The sequence below is a fragment of the Topomyia yanbarensis genome, chromosome 3 (genome assembly GCF_030247195.1).
Source record: "Topomyia yanbarensis strain Yona2022 chromosome 3, ASM3024719v1, whole genome shotgun sequence".
NCBI lineage: Eukaryota > Metazoa > Arthropoda > Insecta > Diptera > Culicidae > Topomyia > Topomyia yanbarensis.
The window spans coordinates 425,137,865-425,158,669 of record NC_080672.1 but is presented as its reverse complement, the minus strand read 5'-3'; the positions used below and the strand labels follow the sequence as shown (position 1 = coordinate 425,158,669).

General features: G+C 41.1%; 1 protein-coding gene across 2 annotated transcripts in view; it reads left to right on the top strand.

Annotated features, from left to right (window-relative positions):
- LOC131691160 (acid sphingomyelinase-like phosphodiesterase 3b) overlaps positions 1-18,147 on the top strand; it is a 331,188-nt gene extending 313,041 nt beyond the window's left edge. For both annotated transcript variants that reach the window (XM_058977361.1, XM_058977360.1), the window contains exon 10: positions 7,167-18,147. In XM_058977361.1, the coding sequence (XP_058833344.1) occupies positions 7,167-7,554 (388 nt within the window). In that variant the 3' untranslated portion in view covers positions 7,555-18,147. The remainder of the gene's footprint in view (positions 1-7,166) is intronic.
- The last annotated feature ends 2,658 nt before the right edge of the window (positions 18,148-20,805 follow it).

Sequence of the window (20,805 nt, the reverse complement as noted above, 5' to 3'; positions counted from 1 at the left end):
TTTGACCTTTGCCAGCCCGAGTCTGGCTCCAGGCATGGAATGGAGGGTAGACGAAGGCTACACCCATAGTGATCATTTAGCAATCCGCTTTAAGATCAACTATGGTGTGCAGCATCCGAGGGCGGGAGATCCCTGCCAGGTACGCGGGTGGAAGTCCAATCACTTCGACAGTGAAGCTTTCACCGCGGCCCTGGGACTGGAGGCCAACACCGACAGTCTAAGCGGGGATGCGCTGGTAGCTGTTCTATCACGCGCATGCGACGCCACTATGCCGAGAAAAACACTGCCAAGAAACGGTAGATGCCCGGTATACTGGTGGAGTGCCGAGATTGCAGCTCTACGGTCAGCCTGTCTCAGAGCTAGACGTAGGATGCAAAGAGCTCGCACCGAGGATGCAAGAGAGAACCGCCGTGAAGCGTTTCGAGCTGCGAAATTAGCCCTTAACAAGGCTATTAAAAGCAGCAAGAGAGCGTGTTTCGACAACCTGTGTGAGAGTGCCAACGCGAATCCGTGGGGTGACGCCAACCGGATTGTGATGGCCAAGACCAAAGGGGGCTCCTCACCCCCAGAACGGTCTCCGGCCCGGTTGGCAACGATTATCGAAGTACTCTTCCCGTCTCGAGCCACAAGCCCCTGGCCACCTGCACTACGAGACAGTGCGGGCACGGTCGAAATGGTGGCTCCAGTGACGAATGAAGAACTACTCGCAGTGGCTAAATCCCTAGCAATGAACAAAGCTCCAGGGCCGGATGGAGTTCCAAACAACGCTCTCAAGGCAGCGATCATAGCGAACCCGAACATGTTCAGGCTAGCTATGCAGAGATGCCTTGACGAGTGCCGTTTCCCCGATAGATGGAAAAGGCAGAAATTGGTGCTGTTGCCGAAGCCTGGGAAGCCGCCAGGCGACCCATCGGCGTACAGACCAATCTGTCTGATAGACACGACTGGCAAACTGCTTGAGAGGATCATCCTCAACAGGCTCACCCCGTACGCGGAAGGTACGGACGGTCTGTCAAGCAACCAGTTTGGCTTTCGGAAGGGTAAGTCCACAGTAGACGCTCTCAACTCAGTGATAAATACTACCGAGATAGCGATCCAACGAAAAAGGCGAGGTATTCGATACTGTGCGTTAGTGACACTTGACGTGAAGAACGCATTCAACAGCGCAAGCTGGGATGCCATCGCGCTCTCGTTACACCGGCTTAGCCTACCGGTGGGTCTGTACCGGATCCTGGAAAGTTACTTCCAAAACCGCGTACTGCTATACGAGACCGATGCCGGTCAGAAAAGGGTTCCGATTACCGCCGAAGTCCCGCAGGGCTCGATCCTAGGCCCGGTGCTATGGAACCTCATGTATGACGGGGTTCTGAGACTGAAGTTCCCTCCTGGGGTCAAGATCGTCGGCTTTGCCGACGTAACCTTGGAGGTCTACGGGGAGTCAATTCCTGAGGTAGAACTAACCGCAGAACACGCGATTAGCACGGTGGAGGAATGGATGAGCGAGAGAGGCCTGGAGCTCGCTCATCATAAGACGGAGGTAGCTATCGTCAACAACCGCAAGTCGGCACAACATGCAGTTATCCATGTGGGAGAAGTCGCGATCACTTTACAGCGAATATCTGAAGTCTCTCGGGGTCATTATAGACGACAAGCTGACCTTCGGCAGCCATGTCGACTATACGTGCAAGAGAGCGTCGACTGCTGTTGCGGCACTATCGAGAATGATGCCCAACAGCTCAAAGGTGTGCGCCAGTAGACGTAGGTTACTGGCAGGCGTTGCTGTATCTATCCTCAGGTACGGCGGCCCGTCATGGTCAAGAGCACTGAGGGTAACCAGTTACCTACAGAAACTGGAGAGCGCCTACCGCGTGATGTGCCTCAGAGTGATATCTGCCTACCGCACGGTATCACACGATGCATCCTGCGTGATAGCGAAATGGAAATAGGGGAGCCCGCGAGCGCACCAGGGTGACCTCGGTCGCCAGATGGCAGCGTGAGTGGGACAACTACTCGAAAGGTAGGTGGACCCACCGGCTGATACCTAGCATATCGAGCTGGGTGGGAAGACCCCATGGGGAAGTTCACTTCCACCTGACACAATTCCTGTCAGGCCATGGCTGTTTCCGACAGTACCTCCACAGGTTCGGGCACGTGGAGGTCCCAGTCTGCCCGGACTGCCCAGGTGTAGATGAAACTGCCGAGCACATACTGTTCGTATGTCATCGGTTCGACGTCGAAAGAAGAGCAATGCTTGACCTCTGTGGCTGGGACACAACCCCGGATACCCTTATTCAGCGGATGTGTCAATCGGTGGAGAAGTGGAACGCAGTCTCGGCTGCTACCATCCAGATTGCCAGTAGGCTACAGGTAATCTGGCGAACCGAGCAACAGACGACTGGCACGGCTAACTAGTGATTGGTTAGTTGAAGCGAAAAAGGCCAAGCGCAAAATAAGAGAGTGAATGGTCTGTTCATGCTGAGGCAGGTTTGGTGCAGCGAATGGCAACCGCGTAAGGGGTAAACCCAGCCACCCCGAAGCAAGACAGAAGAGTGAGTGTATAGGCGTATAAGTGGACTGCCTCATGCCAAGACGGGAGGGTCGTAGCGTAGTATGTTGGAACTAAGCTATTGATGCCTCATGGCGTGGCAGAGGAGTGAAAGGGTGAGCATCCAAGTCAGTCTCACACTGCATGTTAAGGGTGAGCATAAAAGTCAGCCTCACAGGTTGGTAGAGGCTAGCACAAAAGTCAGCCTAGCAAGGAATGAAAAAGGTGAGCACAAAAGTCAGCCTCGCATGGTATGTCAGAAGTGGGGCCTAAGAAAAATGTCCCACATGGGATGCCAGAGGGAGTGACAAAGGTACAATAGAGTGGCACGATTGAGAGTGAATCAGGTGATAGGGTGAGCACCCAAGTCAGCCTCACATGGATGGGTAGGGCGAGCACAAAAGTAAGCCTAGCAAGGAATGAGTAAGGTGAGCACACAAGTCAGCCTCGCATGGAACGTAAAAGGTGAGCACAAAAGTCAGCCTCATGTGGGAGTGTTTGAGAGTGAATCAAAGTGTGATTGAGAGAGCACCCAAGTAAGCCTCATACAGGATGTATGATCGCGTGAGTGAGAGTGAATGAGTACATTTAGTACAGCCATCCCCCCAGAAGTAATACCGAGAGGTAGTTCCTGGGAGGAATGATGGCGGAGCCCAATGGAGTTTAGTCGGTATTAATGGCTGGTCACCTTTCGAGTCCGACACGCCCCCAGTGCACCCCGTGTGGTAGATTGGACCCTACCGTTAGCACGTGTACTGGGCTAGGACATAAAGGTCTTCTCCATTGTAAAAAAAAAACACACATACAGGCATTTGTCAATTTCGACAAACTGATTCGAATGGTATATGAGACTCGGCCCACCGGGCCTCGTTTAGAAAGTCGGTTTTCAGAGTGATTGCATATCCTTTCTATATGAGAAAGGCAAAAAGAGAAAAACTGAACTTTTCTGCTGCTCACTCACCTACTGAACGGCGCGAAAAGTCAAGACAATAAACTTCCAATCAGCCAACGCTGCAACACTTTTGCTGACTTCTACTGCCTACTGAGATGCCTGTTGGCTCCTGTCAGAAATCAACAAGGTCGAGCAAGCGATGTTAACACCACTAACGCTTATAACTTTCCCGAAAGGGCAAAGTACCACGAGCCGAACTCACAACTGATATTCTGAACCACTACAGGGTATTCGTCGGTAATGGTCCAAATAACAAAACTTGCGAAACTGCGAAAAAATCTTGCGGGGAAAAAACTGACAAAAAACGAACTGTCTCGATCGAGACCTCGCCTGCTGTGTGAATCGATTGTAATTGAATTGACAACAATGGCTACCTCGTCCGCCTAGTATGTGGATTACTGTTGGCAGCGTTAGGTAGATGGAGTTTATACCAATAGGAACCAATGTAGTATATACAGGTATGGCGAAGAGGGCTCTTTGGTATTCGTAAGATGAATCTTACATGAGTGGTGTGAGTGATCACAGAATAAACCGACTTGCTTTCGTCATACCGTTCGTTCCGCTCCCATTGAATCTTGTGAACGCTATGACGTCGACCCGATGTGCTTCTGGATTGTTTACATATTTTTGGTTGCCAATACTAGCAAACCGTGTGTTCTGCCACACCTATATATACTGCATTGGATAGGAACAGCGTAGCGGCTAAAGGACGATTCATACGATACATCAGCTTCCGTCAACGGAACTTCACCTTTCCGTCAGGATAAGTTAAATGCGTTCCTCTTGTGCCCTTTCACACATGCCGTACGTCAAAAAGTTCCGTGCCGTTGATGTTGTGTGTAAATAGCTCCATTTAACTGCATGTAACTAATCTTGACGTTCCGTTGACTTTCCGTGCCGGTGACGGAAGACTGATGTATCGTATGAATCGTACTTAATACGGGACCTTGGAGTACCTAATTTATTCTGACTGACTCCTACACAGACTCTGAATGATATTCACTGAATTTCCCAGATTGCCCTTGTCTCTTCGTTCTCTCAGTTGTTGTAGTACACTTTCTCTCCCTACTGTGTTGTACGTCTTTTAAACTTAGCTTACCTTAGAATACCCCTAGGTATCCAACGTGATTTACTGTTTCGCTGCCTTGTCTGAAAGTTTGTTGCTCGTGGTACAGCAATTGGTTGTCTTCCATTTAACAGGTGTTCAATAAAAGATAAGAATGATTTGAATACCCTTCTGTAATTACAGTAAGGAGCGTAATTTTTTTTTTCTGATCCAAGAGAATAGCTCTCTGGACTTCCTAGAAATGGGTGGCATGTTTCTTTTCGCTCGGGTGCTGTTAGTTCAATCGAAGATGGCGTCGGAACAGCAAGCACTCCGCGAGCGTTTTGTACGGTTTTACGAAACGCATGGTCATAGTGGAAAAAAGTTTACGGTAGACCATTTTCGAGACGAAAACATGCCCGTGCGAGCAGTTTACCGGATTCTGGCATCCCTGAGAGTAAAGCGGAAGGTCGGTAGCGGCCGTCCGGCGAAGATAATGATGAAGAAGAAGAAGGAAGCGTTAAAAAGGCTGTTCGACAGCAAGGACGAAACGAGTTTGCGTGACGCCGGCGGAACATATCACTGCTCCCATACCTTGATTCACCGATCCCTCAAGATGGAGGACATCATCTGTCGGAAAAGACTCGGTCCCCCGAGTACACGGACGAGCAGATAGCGATCGGGAAATCGCAGTGCAGGTGGATGGCGAAGAACTACCGCGGAACGTCGTTCGTGCTGGCTCTCGAAGACCTACATGCCAGGAAATAGAATTCCAGCGACATGTCGGTTACACCTCCCGAAGTAAAAGTATAAGTTTAAGTATATATTTGAAAAAAGTTATGCTGTACATCGCCATATCGGAAAGAGGGATTTCAAAGCCGTGGTTCAAGCGGTTTGGTCTGGTCATCAATCAACAAGTGTACCAGGAGGAGTGTCTTGAGAAAATTCTTCTGCCGTTCTTAAAGGAGCATGGCGCAGATGGCAAGTACGTGTTCTGGCCGGACAAGGCGTCTTCTCATTACGCCAAGAAGACGCTGGAGTATCTTGAACAAAAAAATACCGTACGTTCCGAAAGAAAGGAACCCGACCAACTTTTCCCAGTGCCGTCCCTTTGAGGATTTTTTCGGCTCCCTCAGTGCCCTAGTGTACAAAAATAATTGGCGAGCCAAGGATACGAAGCAGTTGCACACCAGGATCCGGAATTGTATCCGGAAGATGGACGTCAGTGCCGTCCAGCGGCTCTAGTGAGAGCATCGCGACTAAGTTGCGTCGTACGGCTGACCAGGGTCTCTTCTCAAATATTCATTGCCGTTTTTTTGAAGAATAAACGTTATGTTTTTGATAAAAAAAATACTGAATTTGTTGAAATTTTTTTGTTTTAACTATATGACTGAAAAATTCTCATTTTTTATTGAACACCCGTTATGGCATCAGTCTTCGGTTCATAGTCCTATAATTTTGTAATATCGGTTCACCTTCATATAATTTTTAATATCGTGATGCACATGTTTGGATAAACAAAATGTTCGACCTGACGCTGTAAAAAACAAGTAATTATAAAAATAGAACGGTGGTAACACTTGTTACGGCATTTAATTAGCAAGGGACTGGAGGGTGAAGTATATTTTTCTATATTAAGAGTCATATTACTCAAGGAAGAGCAAGGAGTTGAAGGGAGAAAGTTTAGAAAAGCGTGGAAGGATCATATATGCAACCTTCCAGTCCCTTGCTAATTAAAAGTCGTAACAACTGTTGACAAAGTTGACTCAATAGGTCGTCAACAAAAATGGTTAACGAAAAATGGTAAAAATAGAATTTACCGTGATGGGGATCCATCGTCGCAGCTTTGGGTGAAAGCTGCCGACACCGTGCAAATCAGCAACACATGTGACCATATATCACAGACGCTGAGACAGTCACAATAGTCGACAAAATAAAATCACTCAGGCAGGCAATTGGTGAGGGAACAAATAAACAAAACTGGCTCATTCAATGAGTTTCAACGTCGCTTAGTGTGCTTAGTGTGGAAGTTTACTTAACTTTTTGTCGGTTCCGTCAGCATGAAGTAACAAGTTACTTTACGCTTGTCCGAATATGCCGTAGAATCAGGTGATTCGCATTTCTAATGCCAAAAGATCTTGACTCCTACGGTAGCAGACAAAAAGTTAGGTCGCCGGTGAGCTCTAAGCTTGCATATATGATCCTTCCATGCTTTTCTAAACTTTCTTCCTTCAATTCCTGCCCTCCCTTGAGTACTATGGCTCTAAATATTGAGTCCCTTGCTAATTAAATGCCGTAACAACTGTTGACAAATTGACTCAATAGGTCTTTAACAAAAATGGTTAACAAAAAATGGTAAAAATAGAACGGTGGTAATTAACGTTCAAATAAAAATGTTAATTTTCATTGTTTGAAACATGAGCTGTCCTAACAGATTTTTTAAACAATTTTAATTTTTATATGCGAAACTCTCATTTTTGATAGCGGGTTAATGGGTAGGCAATTTTCGGATGATATGATCTAGAAAAGATCTGTTATTATTTACACTTTCCATTTTATTCAATTACACTTCATCTTTCAGATTACTAATTCACTTCCCCTCTCACTTCTCCTCCCGCTTCCAGATACTACCGCGCCAACTCGGTCCGCCACTCGACGCAGTCCTGCGAGGGGGTCTGCCTGCTCAATCACTACTGTGCCATAACGCGACTGGATTACCGCGAGTTCCGCAGCTGTCTGGAGACGGCCGCCAAGGCAATGGCTTCCAAAAATGGTTCCGCCGGAACGCGCGCTATCACTATGATTCCCCTGCTGGTACTACTCTCATTGCTCATCGGTGGTTGCCGTTGCTGTTCCACCGTCGATCTTCTGTGGCGTACGGTTCGTGTTGTGCTGATCGCTATAACAACCTTCGTGACGACTGCTGCTGCACTGGCTGCCACCGGTTCGTCACCACACGGTAACGGATATCCTGCAGTCTCCGGCGGCGACGGTCATCGTTATCGCCCCTAGAGAGATTAGTGGCCACATCGTGATTGTGCGTAGCTTTTCCTTTTGTTTTCCCGCGTTCGCTGCAAACGATTGTAAAAAAAATGGAAATATTTTGCGTATTCATTTAATTTATTGATTTTTTGCCGGTTCACTTCATCTCGAATAACAAATTACTGTGGAACCACACCGGGGCCGCGGTCGATGTGAAACATGAGTGTTATCGCTGGTGTGCGCTAGTGCTGCGGGAGAGAGAGAGAGAGAGAGAGAGAGAGAGAAATATGCCCGGAAAGCATCCCCGGATTGAAGGTGCAAAAACCGGACAATATAGAACAGCGCTTTTGTGGTTTACGTGTCCATAGCACCTACCAAAGCACCAAAGCCGCCAGAGGCTAGCTGGGAGGGGACACGCGAAAAAAGCAGCGTTACCGGTCACTGGTAAATTTAAACAAATGTATGCCAGCAAATTATTTTTTGTGTAAACGATAACAGAATATGCCTGGGAGCGCGCAAAAACGAGGAGGGATTACTGCGGCCTTGCTGCTATTAGCGATGGGTTTGCACTTTTTTTTTCTCCGCCTGCTTCGCTTGTTATTCTGGACGGATTTGGAGGCTTGCTTGCAGCTCTGGCCATGATGATGATGATGATGATGATGATGCTGAAGCTGCCGCTTCGTTGACCGGTTATCCCCCCAGTGAAGTTTCGTCGGTCTGATCAACATCATCATCGTCGTCATCATCATCATCCGCATCGTCGTAATAACCGGCCGCAGTCAGGTTCGAACCAAGTCAACATCCGTTGATAATCCCTCCCGGGAACTCCGAACCGAATGAAGTCGCTACGGATTTTGTTTGCGTCCTGTAATTGGGATGTTGGCTCTTTTGGTTTTTTTTTCGTCATCATCATCATCATCATAAACTCGGAAGCGTCATAGAGAATGAGCGAATGAAACGCAAACGAAGAACTGATATGTTATTTCGTTGCCATTTTTTTCGGCAGCGAAAAAAAAGTTAAAAGATTGTCCAGTCGCAGAGTTGAAACGGTACGGCTCCGTGGGATTGCTGCGTTGAATAATGCAATTATGTGGGTGGGCTTTACTGTGGGGGCTCAGGATGGCGAACAAAAGATCGTTCGCTTTGAGAGGAATTCATAGAAAAAAATGATTTCAGAACTCGTGTTTTAATTAAAACTTGGAATCATTGCTTTGCTCGAAGTTATTTTATAGAAATCAATGTTTTTTGATAGTAGTCAAGAGTAGATCCACAAAAAAAGTTCTGGGAAGATAAAATGGGAAACCCCGGTGACGTAAGACAGATCAAAGCCAGTATATACAAATTTCGTAAAAAGCTTGTAAAACTTAAACATATAGAGTATTTGAGGCATGGTTAGTTTAAAAAGATTTCTTTAATTGTATCTAAAGACCCTTTAACAATATGTCGCTCGGGTATTTTTGTACAGCTTAGTAGGTTAATTTTTCTAGTCGGCCTTCCACAATAATCACTTTGTTGTATTCTCGTGGCATCGAGAAAACGTAGAGTAGGGTTTGTTACGGTTGCAGCTTTCTGTTATAGTCGCTCAATTTGATTCATTAAGAGATGGTGTTTCGGTATTACTCCATCGTTTGCGACCTTTGAACTTCTTTTTTTTCCAGGATTCCTGCGACGTAGTGCCACATTCGTCCTCCTATATTCCAAGTGCCTAACTTGTCAAGGATTAATCGTCTCAATCACGTATCATGCGCTTTCTATTTATCCTAGAAAAAATCTTGGGCGAAACATTTCCAATTCATGGCCTCTATGCAAAATCTCTTCCGGCTCAGTGGTCTACGGTAGATCTTCCCTATTCTAAGATCGTCTGGAGTATGTGGAACAGTCGCTTGTTTATCATTCGCTCAAAGATCTTTCCTACGCAACTGTTGAGATAAATTTGACGGTGGTGTCCTCATTGCTGATTCCACCTTTTTATTCAACCATGAAACTTATTTCTGTTCTAAACACCCAGATGTCACTGAAATGCATATTTCCACTGATTCAATAAACTCTTCGGTAATTTGCTCCATTAGCTAGTCGGAATCACCTTTTGGATGATTGTTAAACGGGGCCTTTATCAATCTGGTTCCCAATCTTCGTCGAATGTTGATTTACGTACAATGGGGTTCGCGAGATCGTTCTCGGAAGTTTAATAAGTAAATCTCCGATCAACTGTGTGAACCAACAAGTGACATCGATACGAGATCCTTTTCCAGTTCTCTGGTTAACATACATTGGTTCTCAATGGTTTAGAAGTACAAGATCACACTTCCCGAAGATTTCCTAAAAACTGTTCCTCTGGCACTGCAGAATTCAGATAGATTCAGAATGGTACCCGTTTGTGTCGTTCTGTTTTTTTACAATTATAGCCTCTAGATGACTTGCTCTTCACTGGCCGTGCCGAGCGGGGAGACCATTATTTTTTATCGGTACCTAAAAGCGAATAGCACGCAAGCATTTTTAACTCACGCTGAATGCGAAAAGAGCATCTGTGCTGCAAAAACTCGATAACTGGTCCGAAAATATGTGACTTCCACTTCTGAGAAATAATTGAGTTTAAAAATATCTAAATCAGCATATTTACTATCATTTAAAAATAAAAAATCAACAGATCCCGATTGGCCAAGATTTCACAAATTCGGTGGTCTCGCTTGGACTCTCAAGGAATCTTCTGACCAAACAAAATGCTCGATGTCTTGATAACCAGTACCACACACGATTAGTTCACGATCAATGATCCCAAAAAGAAATAAACGTGCATAGTTTATAAAGCCAGCGAACGTAGATGATCTGAACCTCGATTTCGGGCAATGCGCAAACAATGATACTGTATTCGTTCCACGTTGCTAATATGAGTGTTTGCGGCAGTACATACTCAGTTACTGAGAGTATAATTATATGATACAACCTTTGTAAGTTTTCCTAGCGAACACCCTACCAAGATTAAATTAATGTGCGAATAAAATTAATTACTTGTTGGCATCCCGATCAGAATGAAATAACAAGATTATAACAGAACACAATTTTTGTAACATATTGTGTTATAAATTAGGTCTCGTTAGTAGTTAAAATAACAGAAATTTATAACAAGTAATAATGCGAGATATAATTTTGAAATATTTCTGTTATGTGTTTCTGATCGGGATTTAGTCCTGATGTATCCTCTTCAAATGTATTTAGAGTACATAAATGCGAAACATCAGCGATAATTCTATCCACTGTTAGAAGCTGAAGTTGAGCTGGATCACGCTTCATTGAAATCCAGCTCAATTTCGATCTTGAAGAACTCCATACGCGAATTTACAGCCAAAGTGAAAAAAATATTCAAAGATACCTTGCATTGTTTTTTTTTACAAATTTGTAGTTCTGTGATAGAATCCACGCCATAATTCGCCATTTATGTTGGTGTTTATGAGTTGGCAAGATATTTATCAATGCTATTCAGGTATAATTTGGAAAAAAGAGGTTTAAACAAGAGCCTTGTCGAAACAAGAAATTATTCGAATAGTTTTCGTTGTAAGCAGCGCAAACAAATTAAATTTTGTGAAAGGCAAGCAGAATTCAATCGGCCGATACGAATTGTGGCAGGAAACTAGTCATCCCGATTTGTGAATAACAATTAATGTTACATCTGCAGAAACCAGTTGTATAAATTCAATTATCGACTCTTTGCTGGATCAGGTAAGATACTTCAAAGAATCTAGTTTGATTCTGTCTGACCCAACTGTAACAGCATATATTTTATTTTTGATAGGTTCAAGGAACGAAGGTTTTCGTTGAAAACGTCGTTAGTGATTTTAAATCCGATTCAATGTCACGCACAATATGCAGGCAGTTATTGTTCGGGTAAAACAACGCTGTGTCATCTGCGAAAAGACGAGGAGTCCTTTTCAACCCGAGTCTACCTAGGTCATTGATGTATAATAAAAATAACAGTGGCCCTATATTACTGCCTTGAGGCACTCCTATTTCTATCGGTCTATAAGAGTCTGCTCCAATAGATACGAATTGGTTTCTATACGACAGATAGCTTTGAATAATCTGATTTGCTAATCCCCTGATACCATAGCATTCTAACTTCATAAGTAAGATTGAGTGATCCAGAGTATCGAATGCATTTTAGGTCCAGAAAAAGGGCACCAACAATTCTTTTGCCTTCAATTTGACTAATGATGGAGTCAATTAGTTCGGTCATTACAATTAAAGTGCTGCAGCCCTGTCTGAACCCGTACTGGTAGTGATAAATTATGTTGTGTTTGTTCAAAAATTCGAGTAGTCGAGTGATGAGCAATTTCTAGAGAATTTTATTGAAAATGCACAATGTTGAAATAGGTCTATAGTTGCAAGGTAGGTTTGGATCACCAGCTTTGAAAATTGGAACTAGTCGGGTTATTTCTAAACATTATAGGTACCTACCGGTTTGAATTATTAAATTAAAAGCTTTGGTTAGGATTTTTGCAAAAGTGGTACAGTTACTCCTTAGAACACTAACGAGAATCTTATCAGGACCACAGCTGTTATTTTTTAGTCTCAGTGACTCTAATATTATTGCAAATTAGGCTGATGGGAACATCCGACTTTGAACGACTAAAATAGTATTAATATTAATATTAATGCCATTTTTGGTCGTTATTGACTCTTTGAAAGTAAGCTCTAATTAAAATATCACGATGACATGACCAGAAATTACGAAAATCGTGACTAAGATCCTAAAATCATGAACATTAATCCCGCTAGTCTGACAAAAAATCCGAGAGAAAACTCATGAAAAATCGCGAAGAAGCCATGTATATATTCGAGGCGAACTTGTTTTTTGAAAATACAAATAGTTTTATGGCTAGGAGGTTTATTATTCATAATTTCAATAACTTGGTCACGGTTTTCGTAAATTGCTCAGTTAAAGAAATCATGACCTTTTGTTCGTGAATTTATGAACGGATTTTTTTTCCGTTTATAATCTATTTTCTTCAACGACCATGTCTCATATCCATACAGAGCAACAGGGAGTACCAGCATGTATGGAGAAAGATTTGTACGTGTCCGTAGACTACGGGACTTCAGCTGAATACGCAAATCGTAGAAGATTCCATTTATAGTCTTTAACCGCATTTTTTTCTCACGTTATCACATGTCACTCCAAGATATATGAACTCGTCGACAACCTCTTACCGCGTTCATTTCTATCTCGGAACACGCACCGTTCTGGCGACTTGGTTCTCTTTCAACTACAAATTACTTTATTTTGTCAGAGTTTATACCCAGTCTGATATTGGCAGCTTCTCTTTTAAAAGGCACAAACGCCTCTTCCACTGCTCTACGATCGACTCCAATGGTGTCTAAGTCATCCAAAAATCAAGAAGCATGTCAGATCTTTTAATGATTGTACCATACTTTTACACAGCAGTTTTTGCCATCGGACTTTCATGAACAACAAATCAGGAAGAGCATCGCTCTGCTTCAATGCATTGACCGTAACTAATGAGTAGGATGTCTCTTTGGTTATTTTGTAGCATGGTATCTGAATCGTACACTGTCCTGAAATCCACACACAGGTGATGAGTTCGCAAGTTGTATTACCAAAATACAGATGGGTCTTCTAAGGAACAACTACTGACATCGCGGGCCATTACTTCGCTGAATTGGTGCAAAAAGTGTAAAATTAAAATTCCAGAATAAAATTCTAACTCCAACCAGCATGGATAACTGAATATAGATATCCTAACAACTTCGTCGATTATGTTCAAAGTTTTCGAAGCTGGATTCAATAACTTCAATTATAGTTATAGGGTCCAATAATATTTAATGAATTAGTTTTGCAACGAAGAAATAATCTATGTTTTCAACCGAGAGTTGATATTGGCTCCAAACAGGTGGCAATGGCATTCCCCATTTATCTTCATGAGAGAAAATCTCCAAAGTACATTCTAGGAATTCACGTTGCTCTGTTTTCCAAATGAACTAACTTTACGAACTTTAATTTATTTTCTAGATTGAACACCTGTCAATTTTAGTAGAACTATAATTTGGAATTCCTGCTCAAATGCACCAACCGACTCCGGTTCAACAGAAATCCGTAGACCTACGGAGAAATCCAGAGGGTTGGCCATCCTGTGTCGATTTAAAAGAGTCGGAAAAGACTCAGCAGTTTAACGAGGAAGTTCGACTGTTGGTACGCCCGGACACCACAGCAGAGTCAACTGAGTATGCGTTACTAAATACGGAGCCACTTACTTTTCCTTACGTTGCTGTCTGCAGTTCAAACGTAACGTGAGCTCGTTCCGATCTGCGCTGCAGAGAATTCGCTAAAACTACTTGTCTGTACACCTTCTCGATGTCCGTAACCAGAGCGATTCGATACATTTGAATCATCACAATGTGAAGTAGATCTTTCTGAGCTATGTGTCCGATCAGAAGCGTATCGTGGAGCAAAAATTCTAACACCCTTTTTCAGGACTTGTCGAATAGTACCCTAACCTTCGTTGTGATGCTTGCCACCTTTAAAATCGGATGATTTGGAGAATAACAGTATTACTTCACGCCTCTAGAATCACTCCCCTTCACATCGATTTTCTTTGGAAAATTATAGCTTCAAACTCTCAAAAACTGCGAAGCAATGCGGCTCCCAAATCTTCATTGAAAATGGAGAGATTATAGATCCGGGGAATTCAGGTCGATCTACTCGATGCGGTATCAGGGACTACCCATCCGACTGGCATTTCAACTACCCTGTGAAAATCGTAACCGAGCGAGTTATTCCTATTAGTATGGAGTTCCCAAGTGGCCTCACTTACAATGGGGTAGAGATTTTGACGTAGGACTACGTCTTTGTTTTCGATATGGGGGTGCACGTTGCAAATTCAACAAAAATGGTATGTAACGAAAAGTGGTCCAATTTTAAACGCTTTTAATTCAGCCATCTTACGGTAAATTTTCAAATTTTTTTCGCATATCGCTCAGAAATACTTCTAAGAATAGATTCCAATAGATAAAACCAAAGATTTTTGATCTCATGGCATTAAAATTTTAAATAATGTTCAACATAGTTAAAATACCACGCATTTGCACACAGAAGGCTGCGCTTCCCTAGTCTGGCACGACAGATTTATGTACCTAACGCGCAACGCTTCTATGAATGACGTCATCATCAACTATTTAAAGAGCATATTTGGTAGGACAAGCTCAGTTGCCTCTTGGACAGCAGGCAGAGCAGAGCACAGCGCTGCATTCTCCCACCGCCAGTGTAGCAGAGGCTAGCGTCGTGGTACTAGTTGTCTCTTTCGCACCACCCATCATCACCAGCGTTGACTCATTTTGTTTGGTGCGTATCTTCCATTCGTGTATGGACACGATGTACTGGCACAGCTTTTTGATTCAAGCACGGTAAACCGTTCGCTTGTGTAGGTATATCCAAGTGTTGCGTGTATGATAGAAATCTGAGCTTTCGTTGCGCGAAGCGAAAACCTTCGGGTTTTCTTTGCATTGTCGTCTCCATGACAGGCTAAGAAAGTGCAACGAAGGCTTATTATTTACGTTTCATCAATTTATTGATTCCACGAGATTCATTTCCACTCAACCTATCCCACTTTGATTCTACCAATACATAGGTACTACAAAGCCTATTTATGAATGGATGCATTGTTACTCAAAAAATCGCTGCAAAAAATGCATCTAAGTCCATCCATAAAACTATTTTCGATTCTTGTATATGTTTTGCTTCGATATATGATTAAGACCACTGCATTCGCTACATTTATGTGTACTTTAGGAAAATTACAATAACGGCAAAATAAAACTATAAAGCTTGTCCTATAGAAGAACTGTGACTGTATTGTCTAAAACATGATTTTTAGGCATCGGTCTGGTTGTTTACAGCATACAATAGAAAACTTTTTAAAATTTTAAAGCAGTTCCAGATATTAGTTCGGTTTTCCATCGCAGTTTTCTGTCTGCTTTCTTTAATCGGATTCGATCGCTCATTGTAAATAAAGTGACCTGATGAGCAAGACGGTTTGATTCATGAAGTGAACTGTAGAAAGAAATGTTTGATTAATTATTAATCCAAATGTAATAAGAAATTAAATATTTCACATATTGCAGTCTTACGTCTACAATTCGTACAACCCCATAGGGCTGTCCCTTGTAGTTTTTTTTCTGGGGCTTGGAACCGCAAATCTTCTTATCCAATCTGCGGAAATTACAACGCCAACACATTGACTACTTCAGCTATTAAAATTAATTTCAAACGCATTGAACTTGAATTATACAAATTAAGGTGACTCAATTTTTACAAAATATAAAAATACTTTGTTCAATTTGATTAAAAGTAGCTGGTTGAAACAATGAATTGAATGAAAAACAGTAATTTTAGCTACTGAATGTGGGTGAACTTACTGATTATCAAAGTTGCAAGCGAACACTTTTATCATTAACTTTCTAATTTTGTTCTTTAAATATTACATCAATATTGGAAACAAAAATATGTAATGATTACTTCGAAAGATGATGAAAGTTACCCCGGCTTACGGTAGTCAGAAACCTTCACAAATACAGTGGCACACTGTTGAATAGAAGAATCTTCACGCTAATCGGTTCTCGTTATCGTTGTTGCAGTAGGCCATGCATTTTCGAGTGGAAACATCAAAGCGGAAGGATCAACTTGGACCATTTATATTTGTGATGGGATGTTTGAGGTTAAATTCATATGTTTAATTTAAAAAAATCTGCAATTTTTTCTCATTATAATTAATTTGTGATTTTTTTTTGTGAGACATGTCCAACACAGTTTTAATAAGATTTTCTACGAAATCTCTCTAAATCTGTCTTATTTCACCGGCATTTCTTAATTTGTTTTTCTTGTCAGAAAATCAAATATGTCTGTGAAAATTTCTGGCTTTTGGACTATTCTATAAAGGTTCTATAGAATTTGAAATCATTAGGAAATAAGTTATTGACCTGAACTTGTGATACGTAGCTCGCCATTCGATTATACCTCGAGAACGAATCATTCTTAGTGTCCAAGAATATTACACTAACTTGCAATTGTTCAAATCGTTAGAAATGGGATAAAGAATGTTACGAAACAGTCTGTTAAAATTTTGCTTAGTTGTAAAAACAGTTACCTAACTCTTTTCTCACGCTTAGGTTACTTTCAAAAAAATGTATTGCCAAACTCCGGCGACTTATGAAGATTCATTGTTTCACCACATCGATACTGCAGTAAGCGAAGCATTCAATAATCCAGCGCAAATGTTCACATTTGCCTCCGAAAGACAGTCGACAACCGACAATAAATCAGCTCCACGGAATCTGCCGTTAGAAAAGATTACATCTTCCGCAAAATTGAACTGGAATTAAATCCGTTTCTCAGTGTACACACACACACTTACAAAAGGGTGACCATTTATAGCTAAACTGAGCTAGCCGAATTAAAACGCTCTACCATTAAGACATACCGTAGAAGAAGATGAAAAAAAGCGTCCAGTCCATTTGGAGAGCACAGAAAAGTACCACATAAATCTTGCGAATGGCTTTTCGTTTCTAAACCCGAACGTGGAAGCAGTGCTGACCGGAGCGGCCGCAGTAAGACCCCCCCAGTCGCCTCGTAAGAAATGAACGTATCGAGCTGGAATTAAAACCGCCGGCAGGAAGAAAATGGGTTAAGATATAAATAAACGGCGATAGAGACAGAAAGAGAGAGAGAAAGTGAAGGTAGAAAAACTAGTTGATTCAACATTATTTATTTTTGCTAAAACGAGGGAATTTAATGTGATAAAACTGATTGATCGGGAATCTTAAAATTAAATGACGCGAAGCAAAACGGATCGGTCGGAATGGAAATTTATGGTAATGGCCATCAGAAGGGATGCAATGTAAATACTCTCTACACCCGGCCGGCTCTCGAAGCATGGCAGAGAACGATAGCTAATTATGTGAATGTTTATTTTTTCTTTCGCTACGACTATTCGGAATCTGAATGCAAAATATTTATACATAATGCCAAGTGTTTTTTGTTTGGGGGCCTATAAGTATAGAAAAACTCATGCAAAATCAAAGTTTAAAAATGTAAATCTAGCTGCTTAGGTAAGGTGAAAAAAATGTGTATAAATCTAACAGGAAACTCGATTTTAGCTACTGACTGGTGTTTGTCTGGAGACAGACGGAAAAAGAGAGAAATGGGATATTAGAACTAATCTAATCCGAAAAATTCATACCAATTTGTTGTCTGTTTGGAGGCGATCATATTTTACATAAATCCCATTAACTAGATTTTATTATCCGGACCGCGGAGAAACAGAATCCCTAGGAGAAATTAACAAATAAATGAAGGATTTTAGGAAAGCTAGAACCGTTTGGTCAAATACCAAACCCTGAATGAGATGCCATCTCTGACAGCGGAAAACACTTCATTCACCTTTAGGAAATACTAAAATGCTACCAAAACCAAGAACGATTAGCAGCAGTACATGAAAAACACCGTGCATATATATTACATCAAGAAAAGAACATGAAAACCGACAACCTAAACGACAGCCAGAAGGAACAGATGTTAAGTTCAATAAAGGAGTAAATGTTTTTAAATAAATTGTACTAATTTGGTTTTTATTTTCGAAGTGCCGAAATACCATAAAGTGATAGTATTCATTTTCGTGCTTCGAAAATCTGTGATCAATCGCTTTTCGTCTAAACGTTTTGTTGGGTTCTTTCGATCGTGGTGTTTCAGCAGATAAACAGCAGGTGCCACTTCTCATCACATTACCCTTCGGTAAGTATTTCGGTATGAAATGGGGACGTTCATAAAGACGAATCATTCAAACCTCATAGATGGAAGTTTAATATCATGTAGATTATTACAAAAGACCACGCGCCTCCATTGAATAGTTACTATGGAGGCGCTTCATATACCTTTGAAGTATGTTTCAAACGATACGATTGTTGTGCCGAATTTTACCAGGTTGCTAATTTTCATAATATAGGGGAACATGGGGAGACTTGATCAGGTTTTCAATTAAAACTGCATAAATCTCTAAAAAGCCTTCAATCGCTCAAAAGTCATTGAGATATAATGTGCAAAGTTATTGTGCGTCTTCATGATTTTTTGCAGAATTTTTGATTTAATTTTTGAAAAGTTACAAAAGTTTTTCTGAGATCGTTTTTTTTGGTCAAGTCTCCCCACTACGGGGAGACTTGACCAAGAGAATTTTGAAAAATCATAACAAAAAATAATGACATGAAACATATTATAATTTTTTTCATATTGTCGAGCTCTTAGGTAGCAGTAAAAAATATAAAATATATATACTTTGATAAATTTCGATTTTTTAATGCATTTCTTTTTAAGGATCAATTGTACTGCTTGCATTTGATGTTCACACATCACGAAATCAGTCCTGCTAACTTTGTTTACTAATACTAAAATATAAAGACTTATGTTTGAGGTGGGATTTTTCTATGGAGTGATTAACATTAACAGTAGATACCAAAGCATAATAAATGTCAGAAATTTTGCATCTTTCTTCAGCTAATTGCCACTTGGTCAAGTCTCCCCATAAAATCTTGGTCGAGTCTCCTCAACATTAGTTATTGCGTTCAATGTCATGCAAATTTTAGTAATAACTATTCCAATATTCCAATTTATGTAAAATCATTTCACTGCTTCACAAAGATTAAGATGGTATATGAGTACATTAACGGACCACTTCATAATAAACTGTGAATATTTACTTAATGCATATAATTATTTTTTTCTGCATGCATATGGCACCTACCGCATTCAATTCGCTTCAATACCTAAAACAAAGTATAGGAAATGTTTAGGAATGAATGGAAAATTAATATATTCATTCTTGGTAGGGATATCCTATCCAGAAAACCAAAAGCCTAGTACAAATTGGAACTCTACGGCGTTTTCTTGCGCTGTAGCTTTTTGAACAATTTATCTAAGCTTCCAATAATTAGATAGCAACTCACCTTGATCCCTAAGTGAGATCCAAAGGAATCTTTTCATTACGACAGAATTCAGCTAAGAGATCCTAGAATCGGAATTTCCTGTCCGAAATTTTTTTGAAAGTAAACATTTGTTTACATTCAAATCGGCAACACTATGGAATTTGTGAAAGTAAGCGTGCACTGTGTGCATTTTTTGAAACGTGGTCAAAATTCAATAATGTTTCTTTTGGGACATAAATATTGAAATATTTATATACATATACATGGTTTAGTGCATCAATAGTACGTTTTAATAAAAAAAAAAAAACAATTTTGATACGCAATTTGTTCGGTTTACGTTCAACAAATGAATGAAACATCCCGACATAATTGACCATTCATAGTTGCTCATTTGCTACAGTGTGAAAACACGTTGCATAAAATTATATCCCATGGCCATCTATCTATCTTTTCACTTATTTGTTGACACTATGAGCATCATTTTCATTTCTGTCAAACCTTTTATCTAGCGAGCTAGTTGAAAAGGGATTATATCAATTTTATGGAACCGATCCAGCAAAAAATGAAGAAATGCAATAGTCGATATTTACGATTATTTTAAAAGGCGATGTTCTGTAGTGAATATGGGTACTAAATGTAGCATATAATTAAAACATATACGAGATGCTGATATCATTTGCCCCAAGAGTACATTTGCAATGTAGCCAGTCGGCTTGCTCAAATTTGAAACACTATCCAACGAAGAATATATTACATTCAATCTACTAACTGATAGAAATCTCAAGTCGAATGTTCAAGGTAGAATGGTTGCGTGTCCGTTTCCAGGCGATGACTTGTGAAGAATATTTTGAAGGCGTCGGTTGAAGTGCACTGATGAGTTACGTTTACTTTGCTACCCTACTGTTGCTCTAATTGTCCACTCTAAGTTTATAATGTACTGATATCATATAATGCCTTTGTAACTTATTTGGCACGATACATATCAAACATTTTAAGAATACACAACAATGTTTAGCAGAAACGGTTTGGAAACTTAGAACTTGAAATGAGAACCTTGTTGATACCTGAGATTCATCCAAGGACCACATTCATTACCGTAGCAACGAAAAATCCTAAAAGGGGATAGTTATTGTAGTGCTTGGTAAGTTTTAGCGACAAAACATTAAATAGGAGATGACTAATGACCGTATCAGCTTGTTGAAGATAATGACCAAGTTCCTCAACAATTGTCTGATCAACGCATACGCGCCAACGAACGGAACGTCTAACCCGATTATATGATAGTTGAGTTCTACAAGC